At 38.8% G+C, this 23,454-nt stretch overlaps 1 protein-coding gene across 1 annotated transcript; it reads right to left on the reverse strand.

Moving 5' to 3' along the window:
• Positions 1-17,354: 17,354 nt before the first annotated feature.
• On the reverse strand, positions 17,355-19,361 carry Kif2b (kinesin family member 2B). The gene has a single exon (XM_050157006.1). It carries the CDS (start codon positions 19,359-19,361, stop codon positions 17,355-17,357), a length of 2,007 nt encoding a protein of 668 aa, XP_050012963.1.
• Positions 19,362-23,454: the final 4,093 nt, after the last annotated feature.

Consider the following 23,454-nt stretch of genomic DNA (forward strand, 5'->3'; position numbering starts at 1 on the left):
GTGTGTGTGTGTGTGTGTGTGATGTATGGGAGAGGTTATGAAATTGGAGTTGACAGTACTTACAAGTAGAAGACTGTATATAAAGCATTCTGACTTTTGGCTGTGTTTGGAAAAATCCCTTTGGCAGCAATATTCTAAGCTGAGAAATGGCTGCCTCCTTTAGACAGGAGCCATTCCCCAGAGGGTCACCGTCTTTATTGTCTTTCCACAGCTGACCTGATTCATTGATTTGCTTTGTTTGTCAGAGCCCCTGTGTATGTGACCACTAGCTTAATTGGACATAAAAGTGCAAAAGGAAACAAGAAAAATTAATATGTGGGATGCTATCAAATATAAGGTCATACTTTATTGTGAAATACACACCAATTGCTAATGGAAATAATTCTGTTATATAGGGTGATGCATGGGTGAAACCAGCAAGAACAATCTAAGATTTATAGCCAAGGTCATGTAATCTGCCCTATTCCTTTTCCTATCAATAAATTTGTACAAAACAAACCTCTATTTCATTTTAACAAATGGACTACTTTAAGAGGAGCTGTAATCTGGCAGATGATGCAGAGAGATGTTATGTATCCCTACTTTCCTACTCATGGTATCTCTATTATTAATATTTTGCACTAATGTTGTACATTTGTTAGAACTGATAAAACAGTATGGATGTTTTACTAAAACCTAATGCAGATGCATTAGGGCTTCCATTCTATTTATTGTGTGATTTAAGCTACATAACATTCTGGAAGATCAAAACTGTAGAGAGAGTAAGAGGATGTGTAGCAGCCACACATGTGGGCGTGGAGAAAGAGGGTAAGCTGGCAGCAAAAGGGAAATACAATAATAAGGGTAGACCCACTACAATGCATGTTTATCTTATTTCATTTTTCAGTCTCATTTTATCATCTTTGAAGAGAGGTACCAATATCTGGCTGTAGGTACCACCTTTTAACTTTGTTTATATTCCTTTAGTTCACTTATTATTCTTATTTTATTGTTATTAAATTATACTTTTATTCTTTGAAAATTCAAATATGTGTGCAATGTATTTTAATAATATCCATTTCCCGTTACTACCCTCCAGCTTGCCTTGGGACCTCACAATGTATCTCCCTCCCAACTTCAAGTTGCCTTTTTATGAATGCCTACAAATAGCAAGGAACTGCCCTTCATATTCTGAGGCGTAAATTTTTATGAATAGGAAGAGACTGAATATCACATTCTCCTTGGCATTGACTACCCAGTGTTGAATGCCACAAGGATGTCAAAGCTCAAATTTCTCACAGGATGTCAATAGGATTCTTCCCTGGAGATGAGGTTGGAATCACCCTCTCTTCTTCTATACCATGTTGTACTCTTGCTCCATTTCTTCCATTTTCTTGATCTGCAACTACAAAGTTGTTATCTTACTATATTATTTCACGTACAAAATTCCACCCTAAGGTCTGATTCTGGGTATTTCCAAGTAAAACACTGTCAAAAATTTTTTATTAGTGAGACAAAAAAATGAATATATGGAAATGGAATGTTAAAACGCAGAAATGATGTAATTATATTAAAATCTCAAAAAAGAAATAATTCTTCAAAAATAGTAAGGTAATCCTTTTAATACTAAATAAATAATGTGTTTTGCAAATGTATTTGTATAAAATAATCTCTGAAACATCCATAGAATTTTGAGGTAAGAATTTCAATATTTTCTCACACCCAAAACTCAGTGAAAGATTTCATACAACCTATAGCTCTTACTTAATGAAAAATTCAGCAACAAAACAGAAGTCAAGGGGCTGTGTTTTGATGACGCCAGCAGTATAGCTTTTGTAACTGGATATCTGTGACCCCATGAAGGTCATAAGGGATGGTTACCATGACCTCATGGTTTTTCATTTAGATTTAAGTCTAGCCACAGGAACATGGTTATGGGACTTGACTTTTCAAAGAAGAATGAATGACAGAGAATGAATTCAGGGGCACAGTCATTGTCTCTTGGCCACACTTTTGGGACCTGTGTTAGGCTCCCTCTTTTCCTTGGACACCTCCCACCTCTATTCACATGAAACATGCCAGATCCTTTCATTTGATTTTATGAAAAAGACTATGAGATACTAATGAACACACAACTGTGTGATGTTATGTAGTGTTATGACAAAAGATCTGTTTCACAGGTGAATTTTAAAAGAAAGCTCTAAACGGGATGAAACAGAAACAGTTTTTTTTTTCCTAATGTTTCCTCAAATTACACTTTTTCGAGGCTCCATTGTTTATATTGATTGTTTTTGTCCTCAAAACTATGTTTGATGTTCTTTGTGATTTGGGGGAGCTTATTTAAAAGTACATTTTTTTTTTATGGTAAAAGAAAAATTGCCTTCAGACCCTGTGGCTTCATGTAACAAAAGGCAGCAACCAATTTCCCTGTCCCATTATCAGTTCCTAGAGCTCCTGCATAACAGCATTCTACAGTCTCCTCTGAACCACTGGTTTGGAAGCTCTTTGAAGCCACATTAAGGTTTAGGCTTCCAGGAAAAGCACTATCTACCATCATATGTACTGGGAAATGCTTTTAATGTCGTGTTCAGACTTCTTTGGGTTATTACTCCCTTTTTCATCACTTTGTGATAAATGAACATATAATCAATCAATTACATTCATTGGGTTCACCAATCACTTCTAGAATAAAAAGAAAATCATTTACTTAATATATATTAAGTATATATGATATATATGTACACACATATATATATATGTCTCATAAACTAAACTTCTTCCCCAAAACACCTCAGTTTTCTACTCTTGAATGTTTAGCTCGAGATGAAGTCAGATACTCACTTTGTTCTTTGAGACTCAGAAGGAGAGTTTTGATGTCTACATACATGGAAATTGAAAAATGCCTCCACTGTGCTCATCTCCCAGAAGCATCGAGCCTGTAATTCCTTACAGCAACTCATGATTTTGCTTGACTTCGCTTCCCATGAGCTTTATCATAAAGGAAGGAAAAACAGAGTAAAGGCGTGGCCCAGTTGGCCTAAGTGCTTGTGGAACAAGTGTGATGACCTGACGTAGCTGGAAACGAGGCATGTCTCTCTGAACACACCAGCACAGAGACAGACAACAGGAGGGATTTCTAGACTGAATAGCTATTCTGCTTTCCGAAATGGCAAGTTCTGTGTTCAGTGAGAGACCCTCCTTTAAAGAGTGAGCTGGTGAGGCAGAAGCCTCTGCTGTCTACTATCTCCCATAGAAGAGAACACATGCACACACATGCAAACACTAAAAGACCACACACGTGCAATAAGCAAGCAAGCAAACAAACCTTTTCCTTATTTGAAGAATATACTCATGTTGGGAGATGCTACTGTACTTCATGTTCTCACTTAGACAATGTTGGATATTGAACGTAGAGTCTCATGTCTGCTAGGCAAGCACCCCCACCAACATGCAGCCTCAGTACAATTAATTATTTTATGCTCAAGATCTCATGGCATAAAGCACATTGGTAATTTCTTTCATTATTCCGTAATAGATCTACCCTGATTTTTTTTTTTTCTGTATTCTCGTGACATGAATGGAAATACAGGATGAGGGGATAAGTCTATTTTCTAAGTTTCTAAATACTGGCAAATGGAGTGTACTAGTTAATGCTCTTAACTACAGGCTTTGGAAAGTCCAACTCTCCACACAATGTCTGAAATAGTTGGTGTTGTGAGGTGCAACATGCAGCTTTCTCCAGAGAAGAAGAACCAAGAGAATGCATTTGAATTATAGTAGGATATTTGCTAGGTTGCTATTTCAGTAGGGACTGAGTAGTTCAACAATAGCCATTTACATGTGGGAATGACAGACAACTCAAGAACTGCTTGATCCGCTAACCTGGATATGTCAGGAGTCCCTAAACTCTGCTGGAGACCTGAAAGTTGCCTGTAGAACCACTCCTGCTCCATCTTAGTAGAAAGGGTGAGGAAGCTGGAGTTTATTGTCAGCAAAGGATAGCAGCCACGGGGAACAAGGTGTTCTTCACAGGAATAAGATAAGATAGGCAAGAAACACTGTGCTTTCTCCAGCCCTGTGCTGAAAGAGGTTCTCAGTTTGCAGGTGAATTGTCTTCCTTCAGATGAGCGTATCTGGAAACACCTGGGATTGATTCTAAATTCTCTCAAGTTGATGATTAAGACCAACTATCTCAGGCGTCAACTATGAAATGTACCATATAGGCTTGTGTATTGCACACTTAATCCCTTTTACTTCTGTTTGGTTTTGCCAATTCCAATATGCTAGTTTTTATTTTATCATGTCATACCATACCATATCATTATATCTTAAAAGTATATTTTCTTTTCTCTACTTAGAGACAGAGAATGGAACCAGATGAGAAGGGAGTTAGGGAGGACAGGGAAGAAGTACAAGGGAAACTGTAATCAGGATATATTACCTAATGAAAAAAAAAATCTATTTTCTATAAAAGGAAAAAAAGAAAAGAAAGCCATCAATGAGGAATAGTATTTGAATTGAGAAGTGTTTATATCCAGAAAATAAAGTTTAAAAATATTATTATAGAAAAGAAAAGCTTAGAATGCTGAAAGCAGAGTTTGATAAGTGATTTTTTTTTTCCTTTTTATATGCTAGCCCTAAAGTCTGTGAGCTTCTAGATAGAAAAAGGTCTCTTGGGAAGTAGCTTAGCTGTCACTCACGCTACATTCTGGCAAAGAACTTGGTCACATTGTCTCCATGGCTTTGGAAATTGTGGGATCCTGCATTTAGAAGTAGTGAATTCATTTTTGTTGAGCATATTTCAAGGAATCCCAGCATTCAAGCAGTACCATGAGGTCTTCTGACTTCTTGTCACAATTAAACCAAATTTAGAAAAACAAAGCAAAACAAAACAGGAAAGAAATATTTGACAAACTTCCAGTTTGGTTAGAAATGTCCAAAGTTCTGGCTAGGGACAGTTTGGTTTCTACAAAATTTCGCATCAGTAAGAAATCAATTAACATGCAGAAGGAAAGACTGCCCAAGGGCTTCTGAGGAACTAAGCAGACTCAACCATTGTAAGCTTAAGGGTATACGAGAAAACGCATTCATTTAAGACTTGCCCTATGAAGACAGAGAGCCTTCTCAAGCATGCCCACTTACTAGAGTTCTCGTTCACTCAGAGGTTAATGCGGCCGTGATCCAAGGAGCCCTGCTATTGACGGAAATGGCAGCAGACAATGATACAATTCACGGGGAACTATTTTTACAGGCACTTGGGATGCAAATGTTATGGGGTAGGCAGGCTTCCGTGCAGATTTCAATGAACGTCTATGAGACTAGGCAGTGTGTGACAGGCTTGGAGTCCCTGCACACATCCTCTGTGGTAGTGATGTGTGAAGCTGTAAGGTGAAGACTAGTGGATGTGTCTTCTAATGAAAGTGTCATTCAAGCCGTGGAGCCAGCCAAAGTCAGAGGCCATATGGACTGCAAGCAGAGAGACAATAGTCTCCCAGCTGGCAAGTCTAAGCCTAATGGAAATTAAAGCAGGGCACTGTGTGCTGGACATTGAGCTGTATGATTTGATGTTTTTTTTTTCTTTATGGCTTTTGTTCTTGCTTTGAGCTTCCCTTCCTGACTATTCTATTGTTCTTTTAGAAAATAGGATATTTCCTAAATATTCTATTGTCAAAATGGGAGGGTTTATTTTGAACCAATGTATCTTGAAATCATAAAAATTTTTATTTGACTTCTTAGGTGTTCCCGCTCAAGTATTTACTTTGCATCAGAAGAGACCTTCAGCCCAGACTTACTTTCTAAATAGTGTTCAAATAGCTAAGACTTTGGAGACTCTCAGAGATGGACTACATGCATTTGTATTACAGTTTAGTCATAAGCCATGTAGGCTAGACATGCAATATGATAGTCTGAATAGGAGATTTCCATATTTCTTACTACCCAGTTGATGGTGCTGATTTTGGAGGTTTTGGAAACTTTGGGATGTTGGACCTAGACGGCGGGTCTTTTGTAAGCTAAACTTGGTCCACAGTCTCTTTTTTTCTGTGTCTTCAGTCAACCATGGGATGAATAGATTCTGATACATGACACTAAGAGAACATGGATGGATTCCCCTGAAATTATATACTAGAATAAACACTTCCTCATTTAGGTTGTCTATGGCAGCTGATGAGAGATTTGATTAACAAGTTCTTAACAACTGTAGTTACAGCTTATAGAAAAGTGAGTTCTAAGGCAAGTTTCATGGAATATACCTATAATCTCAGCACTCAGGAGGGAGAGATTAAAGGATTAGGAATTCAAGGCATTCTGATTACAAAAAGAGTTAGAGACCAACTTTTGTTTCACGAGACCCCAAATTTAAAGATAAAACCAGATGGATCTGGTATATATGACAGGAGGATCCTTGGGGTTTTCTGGCTTGCCAGCCTGGCCTAGTTGATCAGTTCAAAGCTGGTGAGAAAACTGGTCTCAAAATCACATGGTAAATGAGGTTTGAGGAATGATGCCAGAGGTTATCCTCTGGCCTCTATATGTATGTATTCAAACATGCCTATGCACACGTGAGCACATGCACACATACACAGCACACATTCATATACATAAGACCTAGGCAGAAACTATCTCTTCTGACAAGTTTTATAACTTTAGAGATCATTAACTTTCACCAAGGTAGTAGGTAAATAAATTTATATTGACAGATTTAGTTCATAACAGACAAGACATGAAAATAATACCTTGTCTTAAGGTCAGAGGTCAGTTTGGGCTTTTACAGTCATCAATCATAAATACTTAGCTGACCTATAAGGTGAAAACTGTAACAGAAAAAAAAAGACATCTATTTTTAAGTATTATATTCTGCTGTTAAATGTCTTATTTCTTCTTCTAGACAGTATTTGGACCTGTTAAATCATAATTAAATGGCATATTCCTACATATTCAGTTTGGTTTGCTTTCATATTAAATTATTGGATACAACCTATTAGTATCTTAAAACAAGAAAATTGCACTGGAGCTCAATACATAATATTTAGAATTGCTTTTCATCCCCATATCCATTTTCTATAACACCGAACAATAGATGTCACTGTTTTGCCTATAAATATGAAATTATTTCATTTGATTGTTTTTCTTCATAAACAACCCTTTTGCTGAACACATAAGTTATAAAGTTCTAGTACAAAAATCTCAAACACTGGAAGCATCTCTTAAATATTAATATCTGCCGGTGTTTTCTCTAAAAAACAAATTAATATGCTCAATTCATTATTTTCTGAACCATTTAAAGCACAGCCAGTTTCAAATTACTTATTCTATGCCCTCATGTTTATGTTTTAGCAATTAGGGAACATTACATGGAGAGCTAGGGAAAGGTTATTCATAAAATATGTTCTCAGAAGAGGAAAAGAAAACTCTCAGATTAAAATTATATCTTAAGTCAATGTAAAGACTAGTAAATAGATCTGATTGACAGAGGAGCTATAAAAATGGAAATCAGGAATAGAAATGCCAAGAAGGAAGAGATGCTTAAAGAAATGTGACCTAGACCAGTAATAAGGGAAGGTCAGATGGTGATTGTAGTCTAGACCTTGTAGCTGGAGTCAAGGCCATATTCAAATCGGTGTCAATTTCAAATAACCAAATCAGAGTTGTTGAAGTATTGGCAGAGGGAAGCTGACCTTAGAGTATCAGTGGGTGATATATGGAGATTAATGATGATGCATTTTGGGCCTGTCTTGAAAGAAGGATCATCAAAGGCATAAGAAGACTGAAAAATTTATCATCCATTTTTTTTCTTTCCCTATGGAATATAACACATTCTGCAAAAGTCCCACTTGTGTATACTTGATACACAAACACTAATAGGTCAATCCACAGAGTTTGCTGAATGAGGGACAGCCAGACCCTGAATCTAACAAGCTGTATATCCTAATTGTATTTATAAAGTAGGTTAGGATTTATGAGCCACTTTCATTCTTCCTTTCTGACTCCTCAGCCTATTGCTATCTGACGTCTATATCAACCAGATCGCCCAGAGGTTATTAATGACCTGACTCCTCAACACCACTGCTCTGAAGTCATTATCCTACAGCACTGTTTTCTTTTTAACACGGATAATGACTATCTTCCTTTTAAATCATTTACCCTGTGGTTTCAGTATCTTTCTTCCCATCCCCCCCTCTTTTTTTTTGGTTTTCTGACTTCTCATTTTTTAACTCTTTTCACCTAGGAACTGTTGACCCTTTTATCCTTTAGCCCTCGTGATCGTGGGTTTCTGCCTCTGGATGTCTGTTCTCTGAGTACTTTTCTGAATGATGTGCTCATGAGGAATGTTCAAACCACTTAATGTAAAAGCGATCAGCTTCAGTCCTTTAACATTTTTCTTGAAGCACTAATGCTTGTGCATATACCTTTTCCTATGGTACTCTTTCTCCTTCAATACAGTTCTTCCAGTTCCATCCCCTCTGCTAAAGTTGGAGAATTATGAGAGCATGCCTTTCAATGAGAAGCTTGTTAATACAGAGATTCAGAGGGAAGGAAATAGATCTAGCTTTACATCTTAAAATCGACTTTGGGAAACAGCAGTAGTGACTGGGACAGCTCATGTAACCAAAATATTGTGTCATTTTTTTCATTTTTTTTGCTTAAGTATAATCCTCTAAGTTTCATACCAAAACATACATTCCTAAACATTTTTCCTATGTGTCTTTCCAAATAAAACCTAGAAGAAAATATCCAGAATGCTAATACAAGTGGGAAATCTGTTCTACTTTCGTTTCTATGATGGCGCTAAAATCCCCTCACAAAATAAACAATATGCGGGATAGAGGATTGACTGTAGGGTCACAATTCCAAGTTATAGTCAATCACTACAGGGAAGCAAGGTGGCAAGAACTTGAAGCAGCTGGTCATGTGATATCCAAAGTTATACAGAGAAAAAAAAGTAAGTGAACATATACTTCATATCCAACTAACTTTCTCTATTCTTGCACAACACAGGTCCCAGTCTCAGATAATGGTGTTACCCAGTTCCAGATTGGCTCTTCTGACTTCAGTTAAGGCAATCAAGGCAATCCCTTACAGACGTGCCCACAAACCAATCTAATCTAGAAAATCCCTCATTGAGGCAGAATTCCAAAGTGATTCTAGGTTGTGTCAAATTGACAGCTGAACTCAACAGCACAGTAACCTTGTGTCATTTCCGCGTTGAGACATATAGTATGGGATGGAGGTAAGATTCTACACTGTTATCGAGATTGAGAAACTGATTCAACCAGGTTTTTTTTTTTTTTTTTTTGTTAGGCTCCTTAAGGCTCGCAGATCCTTCAATAGCACAAACTATGTTCTATGTTCCCCAACCATGCTTGGAAGTCAAAGTTATCAAGCCAAAGGTCATTAGCAGGTGGCAGAAAAGACTCAAATATTGGCTTATTTGCTTAAGTGTAGTATAGATATGTAACAGTAAATGACAAGGGACTGAGAAACCCCCTCTGGCTAAAGCAAAGAAATTGCATCAGTAGCCACACTGTGGAGGTTTTCCTTGGCTATCTAGCTGCAGACATGAGGATGCAGTATAGGCATGCAACTACTTCCTTACAATTGTGAGCGAATACTGGAGAGTAGGCCTCCAAGTGTCAATGCCTTTAGGATAATTTTAGTGTCTGTCATTGGACAGAATTATTTTTAAAAAAGACATTAAGAAGATAAACATAAATTTGTTCTACATTCTATATAGTTAAAGCTGGTAGAAAGTAAAATCATGAATTTTAAATACTTAGGAAGTACCAGTGTGATGTGAGATATGAACATGACATACATCAACGTAAATGTTACCCTCCCTCTTAAAGACAATTTTAGAGGGGAAACAGAACTCTGAATATGTTTCTAACCAATGGTCCTTCACACCCAGGACTTCAGTTTACTTATCTCCCTTGAATACCCTTACTTTCATCTCAGCTGTGAGACCCCTCCATCCCCACATTGTCACTGTACTCTCCCAGATGGCCCACTGCTGTGGTTTAAAAGGGAATGGTCCATGGGCTCACATGTTTGAACATTTGGTCTTGAATTTACAACACAGTGCTTAGACAACCTCTAAAATCTTTAGAAAGTGAAGCTTTGCTAGAGGAAGTCAGGAAACAGAGGAGAGCCTTGAGGCATTATAGCCTGGCTTCCAGTGCATTTTGGCTCCTGCCTCCAAGACTTTCCAGTATCTTCGACTTGATCCACTTGAAACATAAGCATAATAAACCCTACCTCCGTCTTTCCCTCCTCCCTTCCTTCTTACCTTAAATTGCTTCTTGCCAGGTGTTTTGTCACAACGAAATGAGAAGTAACTAATGCAGTCATTCTGGGACAACATTCCTAAGTCTTTTGTCTAAATGAACCATTTCTACAGACTCATGACACTTCATTCACTAACCTGGAATTGCAAACAAAAATTTCTTCCTTTGTTGCAAGGATTTGTCTTTCTCATTTATTAATGAATTCATTAAGGGCAGGGACTATTGTAAAACCATGCTTCTATATTTGGTATTTACTATAGAGAAGATTAAAATATTTTATTAATACTTTTTATGTTGGTTACCCAAAAGGATTCTGAGATTAATTTAATAAGTGCTAATATGTAATGCTTTACCTTTATGGAGCAGATGAGGAAATAACGAAGCCTAGAGAGAGTCAAAATTTGTTTGAATTCACATAGCTACCAGGTGGCCAATAATTAAATCAAACCCAGAATCTGACTCTAGGTTTGATAATTATTCCTCACTGATCTTGTTTATGTCTAATATCAACATTTATACCCATGTGCAGACAGGATAAGAAAAAGAATCCCGTTTCTCTAGGATGGCCCAGTGCATCTTACCTTTTCCTCCTTGTGGAACAAATAAAACCTGAACCGAAGCATAATAGTTAAAGTAAGTGTGTCAAAACTCGCCAATTATTTACGAGTAACACTATTTTGATTTGGTGCTATGGTGATTTCTTCATTTTCCCAAGACTCATTTTCTTCCTTTTTATTGTACCTTTTGTATCTGTCTTCTATCTCTATAACAATGCATGCCACTTTCTCATATACAAAGACATTTGTTTATCTCATTGTTTTGGATGATGAATGTTCATGATGAATGGCCCCATCTGGTAAAATCGTCATATTGTATCATTATACGGTGGAAATATTGAAGACAGGTATTTAGGTGTGTAGAAAAATGGAGGGTCAGTCTACCTCTCTTCACACAGAGCCTTATTGATCCCTAGTAATCAGCTACAAACTCTGTAAAGAATGGCCTCTCACTATTGCCTCATCGTTAGCTGAACATCAGCACAGGAGACAGGAAAGACACATTAAAGTCATAGCTCCATTTAAGACCTTCTAGTTTACCTACGGTTGCAGGCAGTGTCCATCACAGTCAGGATTGTATCAAATGCAGAACTGCAGAGGCTGCCATGACGACCGTAGCTACAGTTACTGGCTCGGTTCCTTATCCTGTTTAAACCATTAAAACATTCTGTACTTTTTTCCTTTTTAACTTCTAAATTTACACTTATTTAAGATTAAAAAGAGATGGCATAAAAAGAAAAAAATCACATTTCAAGAAAATGAGAAGCTAAGGTTTGCTATGAGCAATTGTTCGTTTGAAGAATAAAAAAATTGCATGAAGCATTTATAAATGACAGCTTTGCTTTGAAGATAATATCTTACATTATGAACAACAGGTAACTTTTGGCATAGGTTTTCTTAGGGAGCATACATCAGTAACTTCATTTCTGCTACTGGAATGATATTTTACATGTGTAATCAAGTTTTCATTCATTTATTCACTCAGTATATACGCACATGTATATATATTTATATAACCTCACATCAATACTTTATGTAGATTACGAAAAATAATTGAGTAAATGAAAGCAATAGAATAATAGCTTGAAAACTTGTTATTGCAAGCTAATAATAACAGAAAAATTTGCAGATATGAAATCTTGAGCTTGGAATTTTAATGCCAGTTTTTATTAGGTGCAAGTTCATGCGGTAATTTAAAATGTCTGTCCACTACAGGAGAAAAGTCTACTTTAATTAATAGATAAGTGCGGCTTATAATTAGCATGCCAAGGTTTTCGTGTGTAAATGGATGCTTTCAAAGTACTCAGAGTATTTATTTTTCTCAGATTGGGAGCTCTGACATTTTCCGTACAATCTTATTAGAGTGTTAATTTACTTCCCAATCTTCCTTTCTCACGGCAGGGCATCTGTGCAAACTGTCAACAGTTCTCCTAGTGAACTTCGGTTGATTTTCTTCTTGAGTGTGTTTCATTACAGAATATTTTATTTGATACACATTTTCCCATCTTTTCAAGGGCCCTACGGATTCCTAAGAAATGTTTTGTTTTACTTTGTTTGACAGGATCGTTGTATGTAGCCCAGGTGGTCCTAGAACTTGTGTACAGCAGTCTGATTTTAAAATGATAGAGTTCTGGCTTAGTCTGATTCACAGCTCCTGGCACGGCAGGTGTAAGTCACAAGGCCTGGCCCAAAAACTTATTAAAATCACTGGACAGGGTAATGTGCATTTGACTGAGGATGACTGAAGAAGCTCAAAGGGAGGAGAGATTCTGATATTAGTTGGTGAGAGAGAACGGTACTGGAGAAGTTTTAATTAATATCTGCAGATAGGCACATTGGGCTTTCTGGGAAATATATTCATCAATATATTTGAATATGTACACTATACACCACATGCTAAAATATACAGTGTGATATAACTTTTTTGATGAAAGAATAAGACAAAAAAATTAGGTAAAATTGCTGCCAGGAATTAACTTAATTTCCCAATGACTTTTGGTTTTCAACTTTTGTTATTATAAATGTTAATTATACAAAGTAACGTGGTCCATCACAACATTCATACACATACATATACTGTATTTTGATCGTGTTCTCTTTACCTTATTTTTCAACTTGTATCACTTTATTTTTCTTTTATGTTTTTTTTCGGGGCTGGAGAGATGGCTCAGTGGTTAAGAGCATTGCCTGCTCTTCCAAAGGTCCTGAGTTCAATTCCCAGCAACCACATGGTGGCTCACAACCATCTGTAATGAGGTCTGGAGCCCTCTTCTGGCCTGTAGGCATACAGACAGAACATTGTATATATAATAAATAAATATTTAAAAAAAAATGATTGCTTTTATGTTTTTTTTCAAGACACAGTTTCTCTGTGTTGCTTTGGAGCCTGTCCCAGAATTAGCTCTTGTAGACCAGGCTGGCCTTGAACTCACAGAGATTTTCCTGTCTGCCTTCCGAGTGCTGGGATTATAGACATGTGCCACTACTGCCTGGCTTAATTTTTTTTTTAATTGTTAGTTTTAAAAATTTAAGCTGGGAAGTCGTAGTGCTTGCCTTTAATCCCAGCACTCAGGTGGCAGAGGCAGGAGGATCTGTGAGATCAAGACCAGCCTCATCTATGGAGCAAATTCTGGGATAGCCACGGCTTCACAGATAAACCTTCTTTTGTAAAAAGAAAACAAAAACAAAAGCAAATTTATATTCCTCCCTCCAGCCCCTTCCATGTCCTATCTGTCTAAGCCCTCTTATGCCACAAAACACCTTTTTTTTAACATACACACACGTACATATAATGTGCACAAATACATAAATCCAACCAGCTGACTCCATTCTTCTTATACGTGTGTATATATTTTCAGGATGAACGCCTTGTACTGGATAACCAATTCAGGAACTCTGGGCTTAGCTAATTATTCTCCTCTCTAATTTTATCTTTTACATCTCCTTTCTTCCTTCCTGTTTTCTCCTTTGGTCACTGCCTATTTTTAAAGTCGTAGATTCCACATATAAGCTAAAACAGACTACTTATTGTTGGGACATTGATTTTACCTTACATGAAGATATACAGTAGCATCAATTTCATTTCAAAGTATACAATTTCTTTTTTTCTTTTTTCTTGTTTAATAAAACTTGCTTTTGTACACACATTTTCTTTATTCACTCATGGGTAAATGGATTAATAACTGATTACATGACTTATCTATGTGTTACAGAGAACATGCAGCTATGGGTAAAATAATACTGCTGTTCACTGATATGCTGACTAGAATCTTTCAGATGTGTATACACACACACTGAAAGAATGTTATTATGGTATCATTTAAGCAACAATATAAACAGATGAGTATGATTATGTGATGTTGGTAAGAAAAAAAAAAGCCTTTTAGAAAACCCCTTTGCATGATCACTTTTGCTGAATGAGCATATAAAACACACAGGCACAAATATATTTGCCTGTGTATGTGTGTCTATGCGTGTGTGTGCCTGTTGGGGGGGAGGGCAGAATTCAAGGAACAATGTCAAAGGTCCTAATACACATAACTGTGATTGAAAGAAGCTAGGGTTGCACACATAACAGTAATATTATTCCATTCGTATAAGAAGCTGCACACCTTTAACTTTAATGTAGGCACTAAGGACTGCAATGAAGCGAGGAGGAAGCTGGTAGAGCACGATGACGTATGTCTTGTGTGTGGTCCCCACCCAGGTGAGTTTACTGTGTAATGCATTGAACCATACTGACCGTTTGCGCATTTCATGTTATACTTGTTAGAAAACAAAATAATTGATATCGGAATGCTGAACCTCCAAGTACATTAGCTAAACTTTGGTTTATCTAACCAAACTGTTAGGGTATTTGAAATTGTAATTAGAAGAGTGCTGATAATAAAAACATCAGTGACTGCCATAAATGATGAGACAAAGGGGTGGGAGAAAATGAAACACCCTTCCATCTTTCATTAAGCCTTGAAATTATCTCAGTAAGAGCTAAAAGTGAGGGTGGATTCTGTTTGTGTGTGCGCACAGGTGTGTATGTGTGTATGCGTGTGCACATTGTCATGCAGTTGTACTTGTCTGCACACTCCCAAGGGTTGTGTGGTATAGTGGAAGCTGTCAGCGGTGCTGCTCTCTCAGGCTCGACTTCATCCTCTTCAGTGTCTCTCCCTGAAGTTGAAGCTTGTCATGTTTCAGCCACATTGCTGTCCAACACTCTCCTGCTACATACTCAATTCTCCTTCAGTGCTACTGTTATAGAAGTGAATCACCACATCTTGCTATTCCTATGGGTATTGAGGCTGAGTTCACATCTACCTGCTTGGACAGCAAAACCTCTTACCCACTGAACTAACTTTTTGCTGCCCCTCAGACCTTATTTTTATCCTATTCATATGTACATGTGCGTGTACATATACTCACAGATATATAATGTACTTGTACATATTTATAAAGTGCATAGGTTTTGTTTTTCTCTCATGTATTTCATTCCAGCTGCAGTTCACCCACCCTCCCATCCCCCCAGTCTCTCTATCTCCTCTTCCCCTCTCCCCCAGATCCATCTCCCCCCTGTCTTCCCTTGGGAATAAAAAACAGACCTCCCAGGGACATCCATCAACTGATGGGAGCAGATGCAGAGTCCTAAGGGGAAACGGGCTCAGAGAGTTCTGCGGAGAAGGGAGAGGAAAAATAAGGGGGAACCAATGGGATTAGGGACACCACAGAATAAGTCCCACAGAATCAACTGGCAGGGAGTCATAAGGGCTAGCAGAAATCAGGGTCTGATCCAGGTCCTCTGCATATATATTATGGCCGAGTAGCTTGGTGTTCTTGTGGGATTCCTAACAATGTGAGCAAGGGCTGCCTATGACTCTTTTGCCTATTTGTATGATCCTTCTCCCACTGGGCTGCTTCCTCCAGCCTTGATGTGATGGTTTGTGCCTGATCTTAATGTAGCGTGTTTTGCCATGTTTTGCGGGTATGACCCATTTTTTTTTGTTGTTAAAGGTTTTTATTTAATGAAACAGTCATCTTATACTAAAGTTTGATTTGAAAAGTTTCAGCTGTTTTAATAATACTGTATAATTCCATCTGAAGAAATCAATCAACATAGTGAAGTATATGTAGAGACAAACGTATGAGTTCTAAAGACCGAAGGCCCTTGTTGGTTTCTCACTCACTGCTTCACAGGATGCTAGTATTCCATTGCTGTGTGGCCACCTAAAGATTAGCTGTCAGCAATTCCTCTCGGGCCTTCATATTACCAGAGTTTGAAACAATAAACTGTTCTTGCTAAATGTGGCTCCAGAATTTGGAGGCTACAATTTTGCCCGTCCACTTTCTCAGATTTGTCTTATACTTGCTGTGTAAATCTCTTGAGTTCTTTAAAAACGAGTTTAGAATGGACAGATTTGGAGCCACAAGATCCTATTCTTGGATGTCTGTTGATAGTAAGGCACTAATTTATTGTGTGTATTAAATTATTATATTCCCATTCCCATATTAGATTAGCATTCTTTTTAAGAGATAGACTTCTTGACTTTCATATCTAGAAAGGTTATCCATATTTAATTAATCCAAGACATTAACTTTTTCGTGTGGTTTAGGCAATTGTGGGCTATCTTGCCCCTTATATGGGAACTTCTCTGTTTGCTTGCTGACTCTTTCCCCAATTTGAAACCAGAATCCTTCTTCATAAAACATATCAGTGAAAATTACAACAATGTGTGAAAAAGTATAGACATCAAAATTCCCTACACTAACAAACACAAATAGTCACCGTGTGTGCGCACACGCACACACACAGAGAGACCAAACATGCCCACACACATGACTCAGGGATAATTACAGTAATTGCGACTTAAATGCTAAGATAAAAATAAACAAAACCCTTTCATTTCTAGGCTCTCCAACACACTCTCTCACAGCTGACTTCTCTCTCATCCCAGAATGACTCAATTCAGAAACCATTTGAATCCACACAGCAGTGCAACTGAGGGAGATTGATAAGTGGGTATCTGATTGACGCTTGCTTGGTGTTTTCATGCTCATCCCTGTAATTCATGGTATTTTGCTTTGCCAGCTACAAATACAGGGAATCTGATTTCACTGCAGCTGGTTTCTTCTACAGCAGGGTTTCTCAACCTCAGGACTATTCTATTGTTTTTTTAAAGGTAATCATTTGTGTGGGAGGCAGTTCCTCATACTATAGAATATTTAGCATGCTCTCTGGTGAACTACATTATGTCAGCATCCCCCTCCCCCAGCTAAAACAACCAGAAAGTTTCTTAACACCGCCAGTTGTCAAGACTGACAGAGAAAAGGCCAAATCTTTACAGTGACAACACAGGAAGAAAGCAGACTACACTATGGAAATTGAGAGGAAGAAGAAAAGACCACATTTTTGACCAGGATGATTTAAGATGTAAGTTCTCCAGGGGACCTTTATGCTTAGATAATTTGGACAGATTTCTCCTGTAATAAGAGGTAGAAACTTCAGAACCGTATCCAAGATTTCATTCCTGATCTCTGGCCTTCGCTGTCACTCGACTTGGCTTTTCTTTTGGAGATCAGCTCGTAGTAATTGGAGCTTCTTTTGGATATCAGTCAGCACGCCGATTTTCTGCTCCAAAATGGACAGTGACTGAGCAATGCAAAAATCCACATCACCGTTTACTCCGTCAGCTGTCTCCTGGATGGCCTCCCACCATGGGCTAGATCTCCTCCATGGAGTTGGTGGGTCCTTTGTTAATGGGATTTCATCACTTTCTTTTTCTTCCACGTTCTGCACAGTCTGTATTTGAATAAATTCTTCCCCACGAAGGGACTTTTCTGAATTTGTAGTGTCCTTTTCTAATAGTAGTGGTGCGTCCTGGCCAGTTGGAGAGAGGCCATGATGGTAGGGCTGTCCCTCTGACGCTAATTCTTTCACTCTGTTTGCATATCTTAAAGTATTGAGAGTATTTTCACAGGAGGTCATTCCAGGTGAGATAGTCGCAATCATGCACGTGGAGGAGTTCTGGCCTATGAAAGAGTCCCTGAGCACCTGCGTGAGCTTGCTGGCTCTAAATGGGGTGTGAGACTTGTTTTTACCCAAAGCCCTGATGCATTCCTTTAGGGCTAGAAGACTCTTATTTATTTCAGCCCCTTCCAGTTGCCTCTTTCGGGTGGCCTTGGCAGTATCTGCCCCCCTTTCATTCCCGGCTAAGTCAACAAGGGAAAACTTGCCATGCAGTTTCCCTCCGGACTTGAGGATGAGCTGGAACACCGCGTGACTCCTGGATGAGTGGGCGTTGACAGAGGTCTGACCGGAAGTCCGACAGCTGTTTCCGAGTTCCACCAGATCCAGGACTTCCTTCACACAAGACACTTCCTGCTCCTGCAGCCCCACAACCTGCACTTGCTGGTGTCCATCCTCGAGGACCTGCAGCTTCTTCTTCCAGTTTAACAGGTCGTACACTTTGCCACCGTAAATCTCAAAAAATGTCCCATAGACTTTGAGTTCCAGTTTCTCATAGGCGGGGTTTCTCAGTAGGAGAAAGACATCCTGAGCTACCAGGGCATAAATTCCTTTAGAACAGTCTTGGGCCTTTCCAGAAAAGGCTCCACCCATGGTGTGAGTTTTCCCACTGCCAGTCTGCCCATAAGCAAAGCAAGTGGCCATGCCCTTTCGGAAGATGGACTCCACCAGAGGCCGGGCAGTGAACTGGTAAACTAACTCATTGGATGCCGTGTCGTCGAAAGCATGGTCAAAACAGAAGGTCTGGTTTTCCAAGTAGCGGGTCAGGTCCACCTTCTGTTTAGATTCGTGCACCATGACCACATTGCGTGAGGGGATAGTGATGATATCTAGGTCCTTCATGGTGGTCTCTCTCTCATTAAGAGGGCGCTTCCTCACGCACACACAGATCCGGTGGTCCTCTGGGGGCTCCAGGCTGGACATCTTGCTGCTGTCTAGATGCCTGCGGTACTCCTCAATCATACGCATAGTCTCATAGTTCGGATTTCCCGTGTTGACGTCAAGCGCTCGCCTAGCTCGGATCTCTAGTTGCAGTCGCCTGCGCTTCTCTCGCTGCTTCTGCAGTTTTTCAATTTCCCTTAGGCAGGGGGATTTCTTCCGTTTCATCAGACAAGGGTTGCTGGGGACCACCAGGGTTTGGCTGTCCCCCGCGGGTGTTTCATTTCTGTGCGGAATCATCGCAATCCACTTGGTATCTGTACTCTGGTCCCCGATGGCTGTAGTGGGTGTTGCAGACATTGGGCGTTTGGACCTCTGTGACCGTTGGTGTTCAGCAGAGGCAAGGGCTGGATTTAACAGAAATACAGTCTCTAGTTCGATCTTCTTTCCTTTTTTGACTCCTTTCTCAACCCACTCCACTGTGACCCAAGAGTTTTCTCTGTTGATCTCTGTGACCACAGCCAGGTGGATCCGTTTGTCGCTGCGCTGGATCGCCACACAGATGCCCACCTGGAAGTCTGTGAAGTGGGATTTCAAATGTTTAAGGGGTGAGAGGCATGGGGCTAGAGGAACACAGAACTGGCTGGCCATGATGAGTGGTGGAGTTAGCAGGCTCGCTTTCTGAGCCTTTTGTCGTTGGCACTGCAGGACCTGAGTCCAAGCCACCCTGAATGCTTGGAGCTCGAGCGCAGGTGTGCGTTGCTCCTGCCTTTGTGAGGTAAACGCCAGGGCATTGGCTGAAGGCCCTCATGTCACAAAGGGACCAGAAGAAGATGCTGAAGAGATGAAGGCTTGTAGGTAAAGAATTAGTAGCACTATCCCTGTTGTTTGACAAGAATAGAGACAGTTGAAATAATTTGTGCCCTGCCAATGAGTATGGATGGATACGTTTGTGTGTGGGAGGGGTGCGGTTGGGTCTGAATCTGGGGGATAGGGAATACAAGAAACAAAGAGTTATAAGAATTGTGGTTTGGGTCCTTGTAAGCACCATGAATGTTCAGACTTATGGTTTGGACATATCCATTCTCCTTTGAGGTCTTAGCCAGACTTATGTAGTTCAGTTTAAGCACAGGTTATGGGTATCAGTGGGAACAGATGAAGGTAGGGAGTTTTGCCAATCTGGGGCTTCAGAAAAAAAAAATGCAACATGCTGCAAAGAAAGCGTCTAATTGCCCCCATCTTTTTCCACGCTTGTCTAATACAGTATAAAGTTATGCAAGCTTAATGGACTTTCTCATTACAAAATCAGAAGGAGTTGAAGGCAGCAGGTCGTTGTGGTAATTTGCTAAGGCAGAACTTCTTTGGTACAGCATCTGAGCTTGCAAGCACAAGATGCTTATCACATCCCAAGTGGTTCTGACAGCTACAAAGTGAGCGTTGCTGTGCTTGTTGTCACCACTGGGCTTGAGAGCCATTTAGTAATTACAACCCCGAAGGCCTTCAGTAATTATACCTCTGGCCTCATTATCTTAGAGAATCCTCAATGGGAAGAAACACTCCATCCCAACCTGAATCTTTCTCTCTCTCTCTCTCTCTCTCTCTCTCTCTCTCTCTCTCTCTCTCTCTCTCCCTCTCTCTCTCTCTTACTGTGTGTGATGTACTTNCTCTCTCTCTCTCTCTCTCTCTCTCTCTCTCTCTCTCTCTCTCTCTCTCTCTCTCCCTCTCTCTCTCTCTGTGAGTCTCTCTCTTCCCCTCTCTTCCCCCTTCCTCTCTCACTCTCTTTCCCTGTCTCTCTTTGCTCTCTCTCTCTCTCTCTTACTGTGTGTGATGTACTTTACATGTTGCTTAGGAAGGAAGAAGTAGGAGTAGAGTTGGTGGGAAAACAGCTGAGATCTTGTGAGTGAAAAGTATAGTCAAGTGGGTACAAATTTTCTATAGGATGACTTCCTTTGAGATAAAAATATTAATGTTCTCATCATTAATCTAAGATGAGAATGAAGATGACACCTGATGCCCAGCCTCATTCCCCCAGTACACACTGTCCTCTCAGTGAGAAGTTTGGTTGTGTTTGCAATCATAACTCTGAGAAAGCATGCTGCATTAAAGCTCCCATAGAACTTTTTCCAGGAACAAGGGTCACTACAGAAATAAATTCTATTATAACTCAACCTCCTTGTAGGCTCCTATAGTAAATTTGGTAAACCTTGGGTCACTTGATAAGGAAGAAGATAAAATATTGAATACCAATGGCAAAAAGGATGAACTGTGTATTATTTTATGACTTTAAAAATTTTAATTGTTCATATTGGCAATAATTAAACTTTGTGTTAAGTAAATTATTTAATTGAATTGCTATTTATTATGTAAATGTCCTCATTCCTTTTGTTACATTTTACTTTTTCTTCCCTTTTTTGAGGTAGGGTCTTAGGATCTCATGTAGCACAAGTTTGTCTCTAACTTGTATATTTAGCTGGGAATGACCTTGAATTTTTCATCCTTTTGCTTTCTTCCTCCAGTACTGAGATTACAGGTATATACCGCCAGGTTTTATATTGTTTTGAGTATCCAATCTGGGCTTCATGCATGCTAGGCAAGTGCTCTACCAACTGAGTCTCATCTCCAGCCATCTTGGACTGTTTATAATATTTATCTTTTAAAACCTGGTCTTCAGCTTTGTCAACAAACAGTCAAAGAAGGGGAATAATTTCATATGGCCCTATCCTTTACCTCTGTAGTAGTATTGACTATTGACTGATCAGCGAGAAGGGGAATCACTTCTTTTAACTGTGCTTCTGAGTATCATCAGGCTCCTAAGGAGCGCTCTAAAACCGAAGGTCATACAGATGGCTCAAGGTTATTTCAGTGGGTCTCCAACAAAATGAACAAACACGAGTATAAGGGATTTCTGGTGAGAGAGAGGGTAGATGGGAGAAGTGGGAGGTAAGAGATGCTAGTTGTTAGTACGTGCAAACTTTGTATATTTTGTCTTAGTTTGGGTTACTATTGCTGTGATGAAACAGCATGACTAAAAGTAAGTTGGGGAAGCAAAGGTTTATTTAACTTAAATTTCCACATCATAGAAGGGAGTCAGGATAAGGAACTCAAGTGAGGTTGGGACCTGGAGGCAGGAGCTGAAGCAAATGCTATGGATGGTTTCTGACTTTTTTTTTATCATTGCTTGCTCAGCCTATTATCAGGGTTTTTAATCATAGCAACAACAACAACAACAAAAAGAAGCTAATATGCAACTTACCCATGTTCCTGCTAAATAGGTCATATTCTTCCAAATATCCTTTCCCCAAAAGCCTGCCAGGCAGCAGGTGAATATATCCACAAGAGAAAGTGGTGTTTGGAGAAAATCAGGAAATGAGATCAATAATTTTCATTTATTAATTACAAACATTTTCATTTGAGGCTTTTCATACTTGCTTTCTGGAACAGAATGTGATTTCTGCATTTATTTAATATGTGAATCCCTCAGGATAAGTTAAAGTGCTTTTTCCAGCAATGTTTTAGTAGACAGGGTGCAGCTGGTGGATGTGTTTGATCACCATGGAAGTCTGGTGTATAAGAATGCAGCCTTAAGTAGATACAGTTCTTTGGAACAGATCAGTTGAATTTCTCAAATCTCTTTGAAAAATTGATCATTTTAAGTTCAAAAGAATCTTTTTCCTTAAGGAGTCCAGAGGTACTTACTGAATTTACCTGGTGTTAACTGTTTGAAACCTCTATGTCTGTTAGTTAGGGATGCTCGCCCACAAAGTTGTCCAAGATGCCGAAGACAGCATGCATCTGGGTCTCACTTTAAAATTTTGCAAGAAGGTGATTTCTCAGTTTTCACATGTTGAGGGGAAGGCTGGATTTTATTTATATTCTACATACAGTACTGTTTGCTTATGTCTCTAGGCAAAGATGGGGAAGTTGTTCTGGTGGGTACCTTTTGATTTCATCTGTAGCTCTCTCTAACTCAAGCACTCTGTCTTAGTTGCTTTTGGAGTTTTCTCTACTAGGCCTCACAATTTAATGTTTTTCAGACAACTGTATGTGGAACAAATATGCTAAAAGATACTGTTCTTCTTGGGGTTTCTATTGCTGTGATAAATCATCAGAACCAAAAGCAACTTTAGTAGGAAAGGGTTTATTTTATCTTACAGCATTGAGATTGATTCTTCAAGTGGGAGATTAAAATATTATATCTAAATCTTCCTTTCTAGTTAAAAAAATAAGATTCTTGAAGAGTGGAAGGGGGATTCCTATTCCTGTTTATGTTTCCAGAAGCTGTATGTGTAAGTTTTTCTGGAAATAAAAGAATTCATTAGTTAGATATTTTAGAGAGACTTTAAGTTAAACTAAAATAGGATGTGATTCAGTCCAGCATACATTTGACAAACTTTAATAACATCTCATAAATATCAAGCCTAGGCTTATATTTAAATTACATAATAGTAAAAATAAAAAATAAAACCTCTGTTAGGTCATCTGTCCTCAAGACATTTTATTGTCACTTTTGGAGAGAGACCTTAACAAGTAACAGATTACACACACATACTATAAACCAATACTCATATAAAAATCTTATATATAATATGTTATTTGAATATTATATATAATACATGACAACATTAATGATATATATTATATATAAACATACTAGCAAATTATAACTACTTCATGTGAATTGAAACACAGAATACATAGCATCTTTTCGGAATAGAAACTCAGAACACATTTACATAATACATGT

This window comes from Alexandromys fortis, unplaced genomic scaffold, assembly GCF_014885135.2.
Source record: "Alexandromys fortis isolate MF-2015 unplaced genomic scaffold, M_Fortis_MF-2015_v1.1 scaffold_31, whole genome shotgun sequence".
NCBI lineage: Eukaryota > Metazoa > Chordata > Mammalia > Rodentia > Cricetidae > Alexandromys > Alexandromys fortis.

Bases quoted from the DNA above. Each gene is read 5' to 3' on its own strand.
- Kif2b (XM_050157006.1), bottom strand. From the start codon at position 19,361: ATGGCCAGCCAGTTCTGTGTTCCTCTAGCCCCATGCCTCTCACCCCTT.